At 39.5% G+C, this 14,132-nt stretch overlaps 1 protein-coding gene across 1 annotated transcript in view; it reads right to left on the bottom strand.

Annotated features, from left to right (window-relative positions):
- The window catches only part of PTPRN2 (protein tyrosine phosphatase receptor type N2), a gene marked incomplete at both ends in the record, with an annotated part of 656,586 nt that overhangs the window by 370,941 nt on the left and 271,513 nt on the right, over window positions 1-14,132 (bottom strand). Inside the window, one exon of the mRNA XM_084279942.1 lies at window positions 1,895-1,981. Coding sequence (XP_084136068.1) covers window positions 1,895-1,981 — 87 coding nt within the window. The remainder of the gene's footprint in view (window positions 1-1,894; window positions 1,982-14,132) is intronic.

Raw genomic sequence — 14,132 nt, 5'->3', positions numbered from 1 at the left:
AAAGAATAAATCCAAAACCTGTTTATTCTTTGCTTGGTGAGGCTTCTTCTTAAAGCCTCTAATACTGCTGTACCTACTGGTCGGCTCCACATTTCTTTAGCATTTCATGGGTTTAATCTGAGTCAAAGCATCTCATCTTCTTGATTAAAGAAAATTTATTATGGAAGAATTCTTCAGTAACTTGAAATCTGGGATAAACTTTCACGGATCTATAGGTGGGTTAATAAGGCAAAGACCATGTTTGGTATGGTTTGGAGTTGCCATCATTTAAAACACACTTTTAAAATACAAGACAAGTACTTTCAGTGCAGTCACATGACTGCATATTAATGGACACAAAAAAAACAGGTTCCCTAATGTCACCCATTAAAAAAAGAAAAGGTTGCTCATAGCTAGCTATATCACTGGAGGGATATTTTTCATTAGAGAATGAATCTACAGTCTGCCAATTGCAATGGTGTTGTGATTTATCAAATGATAAAAAAATAACCAAAAACCTTTATGTTAACAATTAGAAAGGCAGGTGAACATGCTCTTGTACTCTAAATGAATGAAAGTAATGAAGCAGAACCCGTTGATTCCAGCAGACAAATTGTTCCATGGGATTTACTCCCTTAAAAGTGCAGCAGACTTTATCTGCCAGTATTCGAAGTCAAGGTTGCAAATTCTTTTTATAAAGAAGACCATATTATATTGTCATTTTTTGTAATTTCAAAACTCAGTTTTTATAAAAAATACCTTTCATAAAATACAAGTAAAAATACTTTCAGCAATACAAAGAATTATTCTAGCAGAGAAAATAAGCAAATATTTTCTTTCTAAACAACCAAAGCCAATATGCCTGGTATTTGTCAGATTTCTGAAAAGACTTTCTCACCAGTAGCCTATTTCTCCCTACATATACAGTAATAGAAGGGGCAGATATTTTTTTCCAAGTAATAATAAACCCGTTCACTAAAAATGAAACATCTGCAGACCAAAGCTTAAAACACAGTATTAAACAACAAATTACATACACTGGAACTGAAGGTTAAACAAAAGCTGATGGCAGCACAAGTAAGATGCTGCACTTCAGCAACCTCACTCATGGGCCAAAACAAGCGGCCCCAAACCCTCTGAAACACAGGCAGGAACTGGATGCTACCCAGACACCAGCTATTTTCTGTGCGCCAAGATGTGACTTCTTCCCAGCAAGCTGTCAAAAACCTCCCACAGCTGACCCTTCTTTTCCATTACTTTTCTATTAAACTATTTTTATTTTCTGTTTTATAAAGGAAGAATCAAGTTTTTTGAAGCAAATGTTCCTACCAAAATGATTTCAGAAAATCCCCAGTCTAAACATTTTTACTGGACATGGCAAATTGTAAACCCTCAGATCAGGAGATCAACATGCAGAGCACCCATAAGTATGAGGCATATGATGAAAACTGGTAGCTCAACATAGCTGAACTCCCTGTGACTTGTTAAATGAGTAGCTGACCGAACGGCATGACCCAGTGTGCCATGTGCCAGACTCAAAGCCAGGGACTCAAGTTCTTACCCATCTCTGACGTCATTTTCCCCCTCAGCAATGCTGGGTGGTTTACAAGACTTTCCTTGCCTAGAAACTGTTAAATAAGGTTGGTAACATTTTTACAGCACTTTGAACAGAGTATTTTCCCCTACAGAAGTGCAGGGAAAATCTCAGACTAATTCTTGTAAAACAATTTGTTTCTGTGCATAGGGGACATTATAGAGACCATCACGATACGCTTTTTTGTCTCTCACATGCTCTCATTAATGTCGGTATTAAAGAGTAGATACTACCTTGAAAGACAAACTACTCAAAAAACCCCTAAAAACAAAAGAATGAGAAATCCAATAAAATAAAAAGGGGCAAATTCCACGTACGTACTTGACATCATCGAAGGCACTCATCTGCAGCTTCAGGAGATCTGCCACTTCCTTTATTAACTCCAAGCCCTTTTCCACACTCAGGGGGCTGTTGAAAGGGAGCAAGAAAACAGAGCATTACGAAAATGGAACTCATCAATACTTGAGAGGCTAAAAGTCCCAAAAGAGTTATCACTTTGGCCTCTTAGAGTCTGAAAGCCACCACTAACTGTATTCCTGTCACATAGTGATCGTGATATCAAGGGAATTGGGATCAGGTGCTTCTTCAGGCATGATGAATCACCTGAATTTTCCAGCAATAAGACAAACAATAAGGTGTAAATGGAATTGTTAGGAAGTGTAATGGGCCCATGATGCAGGAACCAGTTCATCTCAGTCCTCAATAAAAAATGTAATAAAGTAAAAGGACAGAAAGGGAGAAAAGGATTGACGAGACAAGGAGGGAAACAAACAATGAAAGTCAAATTGCAGGCACAGTATAAAATGGACAAGGGAAAAGCATATTTTTAAATTCATTAGTTTTTAAAATGAATCTTCGCCCAGTGAAAGGATACAAAATTATTATGGATTTGAGAGTAAACAATGGAGCAAGGCACACAGTCCAGAGGACACTGATTAGATACATAGGATTTGGTCTGGTGTGTGCATGCACTGCTGACAGAACCCACTTTAAATCTTTTTAACCTTTGTCAATGCCACATTTACATTTTTTAATTTAGAAAACAGGTTGCTATCAGACCTAACAGAAGAGGACTGCAACAATTTAAAAAAGCACTTATGTAGATGCAGAATTTATATTTGCAAAAAATTTCAAGTTATTACAGTTGTTACAACTCTAAAGATGCATTTAAACCATTCCATCTCTAATACAGAGATCCTACCTTGTTTAGTTGTTTTTCAGTACTGGGGATCAAGTACAAAAGTATTAAGAAAGTGAAAAGATAAGGAAATGATATAGCAATGTCCAGTGACAACAACAGATACAACTTTCTCTGTCTCAATTGTGATTATAGAATTATTCTCAACATTGTTAAAGTCTGAAAGACCATAAAATTAAACCTTACAAGTTTGATGCTTATCTAACTTATGCCACAGTAAATCAGCAACAACTTTGATGAAACCAACCCAGGGGAAAAAAGGCTCTGTATTTTTTTCCTTCAGGATTTATAACAAGTAAGAGAAGGAGGTGTCAAAAAAAGTATGTACTGTTAGACATGATCTTTTCAGCTGGACTAAGGGGAAAAAAAGATTTCTTTCAAACCTCTGTACCTAGGTTGTTATTTCTGCTTCACAGTGAAAGGTTTTGAATCTAATCCTGTATCATGGCAATCATTGCCACAATTTTATTTATTGTCCACAATGAGCACTGTTTGTTTATTTATTTATTTATCTATCGCGCTGGGTTCTGCATACGCTGCCCTCAGGGCACCTCTATTTAAATAATGGGATGTCTCATGTGGATCTCGGTTAGGATGAAATTGCTCAGCCTCCCTTCATGCTACTAACCCAAAATGCTCAGGAGACCTCCTGTCACACAAGCAGAGGTAGCCCCTCAAGGCAACAGATAAATTTAGGGGTTTTCTAGATGTCTAAGACAGAAATGTTCTTGTGTGAAAGTAACAAAAGAATCTGATTGTTTCTCTAAGGAAAAAAATGTACTGTAGATTATTCAGAAAATCCTTACATTTCAAGGACTGACAGTGGGTAGAAATGTGATTATTCCCATCACTATGAAAGCAGATTGTCATAGTGACTCAGGGGCTTATGTGTTAATTAAATCTTTTCTCCCAAAGACGTTGGCTTAAATTTTATGGAAATGATTGGTGTCAGCAAGTGGGCTTTTTACTGTAATAGCAAGTCTATGCAGCGGCACAGGCAAAGTCTGCTGTGTACACTGGTGTCATTATTTACCAAGGGAGTCTCATTTGTAAAAGCTCAACCTCCTATTCCCTGCTTACCCCTCCTCCCCTGAAAAAGCATTCTCCCACTTAAAAAACAAGGTGTGCTGCTACAAGGCAATGTAGTAGCAGTAATGCGGGAGGTAATCGGAGCACTTGAATGCTGGAGAGAAAATGGTCTGGAAGGCCAATCTTTTGCAAGCCTGAGCATCCAGGAGTGGGCTTAGTAACTCTCATCCAATACCCAACTAGAACACACAGGTTCACAAACTCAAATACGGTTTGTTAGGCTGTTGTCTTTCACAACAGCACAGGAAAGCTGCAGAACCTTCACCCTTTGGTACCAGTACTAATGTTGATCACACTAGCACATCCGAGGAGTCACGTTAAGAATGATTAATTTATAACAACAAATTTTCCACCAATGCACACTAGTACTGTTTATTACAGTTCTGTTGTAGTTATACTATAGGAGAGCTAAATATTCAAAACTCTCTCTAGAAATGCCCAAACATCACTCCCCACACTCTATTTCTGCTTTGTTTTTCTGTAGCGTTGCTCGGTGTTGCATGGCTTGTACTTGTACAGTGATTGCCTTTAGCTTTGTTTTCACGCAGAGAGTACACCGTTCCCACCAGCACAGTGTTAACCAAACTAGCCTACAATGCAGCTGCACTGTACACACCCATCACCCATCTGACTTCAGGTTTACAAAAGGACTGTTACCAGAAGACAACTTGTCAACATCACCTATCCTCCTGCTCATGGTCCTCCCCCCCCCACACACAGTGCAAGCACACGGTACTCGAGGAACAGACGCTATTTGTGATCTTTCATGTACTGTGCTTGGCTTTCAGCTCATTTGATTCGGTCCTATATGGGAAGAAGTTTCTGCAGTAGGGAGTGTTGGGATTTGTTTAATGAATATGATTAATTTGTTGATTGTGAGGGTTCAACACCTGTAGAATGAATTCAAAGGAAAGTGAAATTGTAATAGTAGAAAGAAGACTTTAGACTCAATCCCGATGGATGAAACTATTTGTAACGGCCAAAGACTGGAGGAAAGCTAAGGGTGGGGATAGGGTACTCATTAATTTATTTGAACTGCCAAGAGAGTAATTTCAGTTCCCTACAGTGGGGCAGGAGAGAGGCGTATCCCTTTTTGTTGAGAGCTCTTGCTGGCTCCAAATCACTTGGAGCAGCATGGCACAGACTGAGTCTCTGGGCTATGGCCCTCAGTTTCCAGACATGCTATGACACAGGTCCGACCTACATGTGTTTTCTTTTGGGAGCCCGTGATAAGACATTTCAGTACACCTGGAATGGTGAACCCTCAAATCAGTTATATAGGCCTCAGAGATACAATGCATGTACTAGAAGAAAACAAAAGCCACAAAGTACCTGCCCATGGATGCTATTAATGCTTTGCAGGTTCCATTGAGGTTGGATCACGCTTTTTCTGCCAAAGAAAATTAATGACTCCTGCAGTGTCTTTAACAGTCCTTCTTGATATTACCACTGCATTTTTTGATTGCCTTGAAGGTTTCTGATCACCTTTGATCTAGAATTTGGTCTTACGAAGAATAAACTGTTGGATGGCATAACACCTTTTTGCAGATAACAGCTGTTGCCAGCTGAGATACTGAGATAGTGCTTATTCTGGGTTTCCTCTCATTTCACTTTCTGTAGATTCCTCTTTTGCATCTTCTTTCAAGTTAACTGTGCTAAGAGATGATAATAGCGGCTAAAACAAAATGTGATATATCTCACAGTGTGCAACAACTCTTTTGGGGTCTTTTAGGTTTAGAGCTCCAGTTTTCTACAATGTGAAAGATGAAAAGAGAGTCAGAAAGTATGGAAAATTCATGTCTAACTAACTTTATTCTATTGCTCTATCTTCTAAAGCCATCTCTATCTGTGAGTGCTAACCTAAGTATTATTTTTCAGTTGACAGATTCAGACCCTACTGAACCAGAGGCAGAACTCTGTCTCACTCAGATGCCATTTTCTATCTGATACTATTTGGAGAATATACTTTGTGTGACAGAGTAATGACAATGAAAAAATAAATGGGGAATGGAATATAAATATTTCCTTTGAGGTTTATGTAGATATATATAGTTTTAAACTCTAGCAGAGTGTCATCGGCAAAATATTTCACTACTGCTTTTGTTTAATCTCACTTTTGAGGGCACTCTTGCCCTAAACTAGTTATACCTGCTGGAACATACGGCTTATATCTCTGCTATATCTGTTAGTTATATCGCTTCAGATGAAATAACTCCCATGTTCAGTGGAAGACTCTGATGTCATGATTTAACATCACGACATAGCCATGAAAAGTTCCCTATCCATTTTAACCATGTGAAAAATAAATAGTCCAATCCACACCTACTTGTCTAAGCTAAAATAATAATAAGCCAATTAGCTAAAAAAAACCTCAACAAAACAAAAAAGCAGATCTAAGCTATAAAGGAGAGGTAAAATAGAGATAAATTTGAAATGAAAGTCCAGGAATGATTGTCTCAACCTTAATGGGAGTTACTGAGGACTTCTAAAAATTAGTGTAATCCATTTAAATGCTCAGAAGCACATTTGGGAGCCAAACTTTATCTAATTGTTAAAATTTTTCCACATCGTACTGGATATTGAATACAGGAAAATTAGATTGCCTGGTGAAAATAATATTTTGTATCGTCCGGTATCTAAACCCTTCATTGTGAGGGACTTGAAAACAGAAATATTTTAAGGAACAATCCACTAACAGAGGCAATTTAAATAATAGAATATTGGATTATAATCTTTCTCTGCTCTTGTCTATTAAAGATTCAGCTTTTCATTTACTCAATTTACAAGAAAAATATAGTCATGAGGAGTAATTTCCAAAATCTGTTTCCAGAAAGTTGCCATAACTTAGAACAATCACATTAAGTGATTTTCTTCCACTGACTGCTACAAAATTTATAGAATTTGCTAGCCATTTTGTTTTAAATCTGTCTCTACAATCCCACTGTCTTCAGTGGTTTTATACATAAGTGAGAGAGTATCTGTTGCTGAACGAATTATGAATAAGGAACAGAATATGACTTCACCTGGAATAGGCCCATCATGCCCCTTTATTTTGCCATCTGTAAAATGAAAATGATACCAACTTTGTCTGTCAAATGCCTAGTACTTTTACATAAAAGACTATTGTTATTTGACTTGCATACCTTTTAGATCCAAGAATAGAAAAAGCAGAACTTTTGGCTGTCCAAGAGGGATTTTATATATATACACACACATGTATATTCCCCCCTACCAAATATGGAGAAGTTGTAGTAGTAAAGATCAACCAAAAATTAACTTTTAGTTATAACAAAAACTTCCCTCATTCCTGTACCAAAAATGCTGTTCCAAACTTTTTCAGCATGGGGAATCTGACTGGTTTTAGAACACATCTGACTGATTTTAGAGCACCTGGATCCAGGTGAAGAGAACATCTCCCTCTTAAGTAAGTTAGTAACCTTGCTAAATGCCCATGGTGGGCAAATGGAGCAGGAGGCAAGAGACTTACGGAGCAGACATGCCTCACAAGTGGCCAATTAGGCCACTCCAACAAAAGACTAGTGCTGAATATTGGATGCTGATCTCAAGACCAGTTCAGCTTCATGCTGCAATTATTCAAACAATGCTACAAATGAATGCCACGTTTCCAAGAAATTCCCAAGACAAACTACAAATCTGATGAGTTAGAACAACCACTTTGAATAATGGATTGTCTATTTTTGACCTGGACCTTATGATTTATGCATTCAAGGCTCAGAGCTTCCCCTTCTGGTTAAAGAACAAGAAGGAAACATGTAAATGAAGGAACAGGAGGAGTTCTGTGGGGAGTGACACTGGCAGCATGGTCAGCTCTGCATGCTGAGATAAATGGAGCTCAAACTCTAATAAAAGCCAGTGGGCAATGTCAAAGGGAAAAAGAGGAAAAACAGAAGTAAACAATGATGAAAACTATATGTTCTGTATTTCCCAACATGCCTGTCAAAACAATCCCATAAATTGATCCATTTTGGTAGTGAAAAATCTGATCCAGTTATACAGATGGCTTGATTGCTAGCATTTGCCAAGCCTGTTCGCAGCCCAAGGAAAGCAACATGTAGCTCAATGTTAGGCTGAGGTTATGTCAGTCTCTCAAAGCATTTGCTCTCATTCGCTTTTCCTCCGCCTCCCAATTGCCAAGTGTCTTCGGAAACCCACTTACTGAACTCTGAAATGCTCCCTTAGTGCCGTCATTCAAATTATGTATTGTCTTTACCAGGCTGTACCTAGTGCCCTTCCAATACTCTGTTTAGCAATTGTAATGCAGCACTATAATGGACATCCAGTCAGCCCTGTCAGATTAGTTCAATTGAATCATTTTCTGCAAAAATGAAGAATAATCTACAGTACAGAAATAGGCCTGACATTGGGAATTGCACTCCTTAAACCTAAATGTCACTCTATCCCCAATGAAATCTTAAGTAAGGTAGGGTTCAATCCACCTAAAATTTGCTTAAATTGGGACACAGGCAATGAAGGCCAGTTTGCCCATTTTTAAGAGTGCTGAGCACTCACTAAAACTGTGAGGCATTTCTCTACAGCCTGAAAGCCTCCTGAGTGCTTAAATACAGCCCTCCCAGCAGCACCAGAAAGTGCGTTTTCTGGGGAGGTAAATGCCACAGTACCTAGGACTTTTGAGGAGGAGACAATGTTTACTTCAAAACCACTTTTAATATTTACTAATGTAAAATGCACACATGCTCGAAAACTGAGTTTGGACCAGCAGTCTTCCTCCGAGTGCTGCAAGTTAAGAGTCATGATCTCTCTTGTATGTTGTTTCTGTCTCTCTTCCTCTGTTGCTTTTATGCCTGAGGATGAGCCACTGGGCCATTAAGGGGAAGATGGATGGTGCTGTTGCTCAGGACTGGTTTATAGAGAACTCTCCTAGGACATGGGAGCTGAAACTCTCAAGCTAACTTCCATAAGACATCTTCCATCTCCTACTTCACTTTCTAAGACTTGCAGTAAAAAGCAGAAGGCAGAAGATACTACACATGGTGCCTTTCAGCAAGGGAGGACTAGATCCCAGAATATCCTACTTATTTGGCACATCTAAGTGAAACAAGGAGATACCTTGCAGTCTGGGCCACCTTCTGGTGTCTCCAAAAGCCCCTTCTAATCAGCGGAGGAAAAGAAGGGCCTAACTCTGTATGTCTTGTCTCAGGGAGCTCAATGATGTCAAATGAAGTGGATGACATCCCCACCCTTGGGGAAGATGTGCAGCATCCAGCAGCTCCAATTTTAGCACCTAAAGGAGGCATCCTGGCTTTCACTCTAAATTCTGAAATAGCCGCATTTCAAATCTAAACCTAGAAATGTGCCTGAGAAGGAAAAGGTATTAATCACGTGGGTCCCCAGTGATCTTGAAAACAAGATGAATGGACCAAATCTATTCGGAAGAATTTAATATTAGTAATCAACTTTTATTAATCAATGAGAGGTATGTGCAGGCTATGCCCTGCAGGTGAAAGCACTGGGTTAGAACTCTAAGTCTTTCTTAGTTGTCTCTTCACCTCACAGATTCACATTAGTAAAAATAATCTGCCAGAAGACCTAGTCTGACAATTGCATCAATGGGTTTACCAAACAACAATCTTCCAGTGGTGGTACTTTAGAAACTAATCTGAAGCTTGAGCTGACAAACATAATTTTGTTGGCCCTGCCTATCTCTCTATTTTTTGAGTGTTTATATCTAAAATGTTTTAACAGTCATTCACAGGAGCTTCTTTCATATTGAAGACTTTCTTTTTTTAGTAGTGCTCTAAGATATACTTTTTTCTCTAGTGTTTTAAAATATTGAATTTTAAGAAAGATGCATTCCATAGCCTAAAAAAATTAAAGAAAGTTCCAGCTGTCTATTTGTCAATAATGCCTCTGTGCATTGGCTTCCCCTCATTGACAAGGCAACGGTCTATGAGAGCATCACTTTCTTAATATGCAGCACAGTCTTCGTAATACTGCAGATAAAAAGCTAAACCTAGAAAAGAAAAAAATTTTAAAAGATCAGAAATATGGGTCTGGAATAGCATATGGAATGCTTTAGAGAGTTAGATAAGGAGGCCACCTTTAGGATGAACAAGGTTGAGGACTATTTTTCTCTAGCTGCTAAAACCACTTGGCAGCAACATGGGCATTGACTAGACTGCCGGCAAGCTCCCTGCTGATGGGGAGCTGAGAGGAGCAGCCTGGGCAGCTCCAGTGCAAGCTGCCATCTATTCGGTTCTGGAAAAGAGCAGGTGTATTTGTCACAGGGTTCAGGCTGAGTAGTGAAACTCTGTGGCGTGCGGAGGTGCTTCAGAGCTTCTTTAAAATGACTTAGATATGGTCTAAGTGCTTATTATTTGCTCTAATGGATAAAAAAGAATATATCTAGTAGAGGGGTGTGTGTCTTTTTGAACAGGTGATATTGGCTTCAGCACTTTTAACACACACCTTCATGGGGGAGTATTGGGCCTGATTCCTTTCACACTGTATCTCCACCCAGCACATTGCTTGCCAAGGAGAAGCGGAGGAGCCAGAATGACAGGACTTGAGCGCTGCCCCTCCATGAGCAAGGGGCTGGTGCATACCAGCTACCACTGCTCTGCCTGCTAACAGCAGTCAAGAGAAAAGGGTAAAGAGACGGAAAGCAATTTCCAGTTCCTGCTGCAGAGATCAAGGAGGACAGAGAACAGCGACTGCTGAAGGCAGAACATCCCCTGCAGCACATACTAACCCCAGACCTTGAGTCAGTTCTCAGCGGTAGCCACCAGCACAAGATTCAGACATGTTACTGCCTGCTTTTCCTAAGTAGTGAATACAGTCCACAAAGATGATCCAAGAAGTAAAATCAAGGCCAAGATAATTCTAGAAAAGTTCTGAAGGAGGATGAGAGAAGTGGTCAGCTGAGATTTATCCCTGCAAGGACTACCCCAGGAGCAGTCTACCCTAGGAAAAACAATGCTGTGACTGAAAAAAATTTTAATTATTTTTTTCTTGTGTTCACACTGCTAAAAATCAAAAAAGAAAGATGTTAAAGAGTATTTAAATACTTAATTAGTTAAGTTTCTCTGAGGAAAAACATAAAAGGTGTAGGGGTTGCTACGAAATTGTCAGTATTCGGGCACTTGCCCAAAGCCCAGTCAAAGGAGTAGCAGGGACACATAACTGAATAAATGAGAATATTAAACATGAAAAAACAGATTCCAACTGATTCAGTGTCAGACACAAGAAGGGTGCCTTTTTATCATTACACAAACATCAGGAAACACAGGAACCTCATGTTTCCAGATTGGGATGACAATATCAGCCACACACTATTTGCATGCACACCCACTGCACTTCAGCCTAGGCAAACAACAGCCATCAGAAATCATTCCCTCTTGCCTTCATATCCAGCAGCAAGAGTATTTCTGAAAATATTTCTGAAGAGTATTTCTGAATATAAATAAATAAATAAGTTATAATTCTGCAACAATTAGTTGATGTGATTACATACATACTGATTATTCATGAAACCTTCTTTTTTAATAAAAAAAAAATCTCCTTCTGAACTTCTGAACTCTGTGGGATGTATTAGACAAATTTGTCTTACAGAAATATAGGGCAGGGAAACAGGGCAGCCACTTCAGGATTTGGATACCTTCTTTTAAATTTTCAAGTCTGCAAATATGTGCCACCGTACCAAGGGCAGGATTTGTGTATCTTAACACAGCAAATCTTTTCTCCAAAATTTTCCACCGCCTCAGAGCCCAGACTATGAGCAGTTTTCAGAGTATCTTTATTCTTTTTTTTTTTCCCAAAAAGGACTATTTTTGTTAATGTCTATTATTCTGTCACACTTATTCCAGATGAATTTCATCTACCATTGTGCTCCTTAATCCCTCAATGTATTTAAATCCATCTGGAATTTTTCTAAATCCTCCATAGTTCTTCCTAACAGAGACAATTTGCCCATGGGGTACCACTAATCTCTCTACACGCTGAGAAGCAGCAGTTCATGACGAATCTTTCTCTCCTATCTCATAACCAGTTCTTAATCTGCAGTGACACCCTGGCCCTTGCTCTGTGACTCACTCTCCTTAAAGTCGGTATGAAGAGCATCCCATTTATTTCCTGTTGATTTGAAGGGTAGGTACAACTTGCAGTTTTTCCTGCATCAGCAGCTTCTCTCCTGGGAGAGTCTGATGTATCTCATCAGAAGGTGCTTCACTCCTAAGGGTCTTCCAGGCATGGTGCTGCTGGGAAGGAGAAGAGAGGGTCCCTGGCACTGCCTCCTGGCCAAGGCTCAGTGGCCTTCAGATATAAATAGCCAAGCATTAAAATGTGAATTGTATCTTATCACTGATATAGTTTTAGAGTCTGTGATCACAGCACTTTTTCAGCTCAGAGAAGCTGAAAACAGTAAGAGGAAAGGTTTTACTTTAAGGACACAGGTAGGTTTTTTTTTCCCTTTACTCCTATTTTTATTTTTTTTCCTGCTAAGATTAGTAAATACTGTAATAAGTGACACAATGGGAAACAATTATTGAAGAATGAAATATAAAAATGTCAACCCTTTTGTGTGCAAATTTCAGTAGAAGCTGGACTATGGAAGAGCTGCTGATGCCATCACAACAAACAGACGTAGCTTTACCAAGGTTCCTCAAGAGATTTTTCACTCCTCTCTTCCCACTCTCTCCTGCAATTCAGCTTCATGACACTTCTAGCACACCCACACCACTCATCTCTGACCCAAAAGGTCACCTACTAAACGTGGCTGACTTAGCTGCCAACTGCCAACATCCGAGCCATGCACCCCGCAATCCAGAGGAAAGATGTCACATTTGCCTGAGGAGGTCATAAACAGTGTATGGTGTCAGCTACATGTGCCCCATGGTATGAGTGAGTGCTCCTGCCACCTTAGGTAGCACATGGCATGCCATAGAAGATGTGGTCACACAGTGACATAACTCTCCCATTCTCATCAGGTTGGCAACAACCAGTAGCAAGCTATTGAATCCAGTCTTCTTCAGCTCCTACTTCTCTGTTTCTAGACACAAAGGAAGTCTCACTCATCACAAGAGAGATGCATATTATCCATACAGCAGAGAAGAAACTGAGTAGTTTGTTTCAGGTCACAGAGGAGGCAAATGGCATAGCAAAGATTACTGGGAATGTTTTGAGACCAAAGTAATTTATAGTGTTGCCATTAAATTCTTTCTGAGCCTACCAAGCCTAAAAAAAACCCCAATTTAGACACCAAAATTGCATTTATTTCTCTTGTCTGGAAGTGCCCCTGAGAGTAAGTCATCTGATAATCTATAATGAAGGTCCTGGACACTGATGCTTCTAGTCCATGGCATTACACCAGTCTTCCCTGTCTGTCTGAGCTTGGGGCTTTTGTACATGTTTCAGTGTATTTCCATATATCTTGAAGCCCAGATCCCCAGTAAAGACTTAGAGAAGGAACGTAGTTCAGCACTAAATGGATTTAATTTGGTTTGAACGTGATCTGTGCCTTAAATTTGGTTTAGATGATGATTAATTTTCTAAATGGTTCACATTTATTCAGGATTCATGAAAGCAACCAAATAACTTCTGAGCACAAAGCTACTCAGTGGATTGTTTGAGAACTGCCTGACTTCACAGCACTGTTAGGGTAATCATTTTAGGGACACTGCAATTTTATTGCATCGGGCTCCAGTTTCGTTTTTCTATGCTTGTTTCCTCAAAGGCTTTATTAGCCATAAAACCTTTTTAAGCTTACTTATGTTTTGACAGCTCAGCAAATTCCCACTTTCTGTAATTTTTTTCCCCTGTTCCCAGTAAGTGTGAATTTAAACCTCTTAATACAGCCAGATTCAAGTCCAGACCAATTTGTAACACAGATGACACTTGGAAAAAATCAATGGCAGTGGTCAGGCTATGAAGGTCAGAGGAGATAACGGCATCACGGAAACATGAGAGTGAGAGAAGTCGAGAAGGATCAACTCTCTAGAGTTACACTGGGAGTGTGACACTGCGCCAGCCTGTACTTGCATTACTTCAAACACACGCTACCTCCAGCTGTGTTAATAGCAACAAATTCATACAGATGCTTTGCCCCTAGCAGAAGCATGGAAGTAATGGCAATAATCTGTGCCATAATTGCAGTATCCTCCTTTCTGAGACTGAAATGGACCCCACCAAAGTACTCCCTAATGCATTTTAAGCTGCATGTTAGAAACGGAGCTGGAGTCCACTTGTCACGAACCCAGGATCTCCGATGCAAAAAAAAGCCTTCAAAGTGCAAAGGCA

The sequence above is a fragment of the Gallinula chloropus genome (assembly GCF_964237585.1).
Source record: "Gallinula chloropus genome assembly, chromosome: 2".
NCBI classification, from domain to species: Eukaryota; Metazoa; Chordata; class Aves; order Gruiformes; family Rallidae; genus Gallinula; species Gallinula chloropus.
This window is presented reverse-complemented; position numbering and strand designations above follow the sequence as displayed.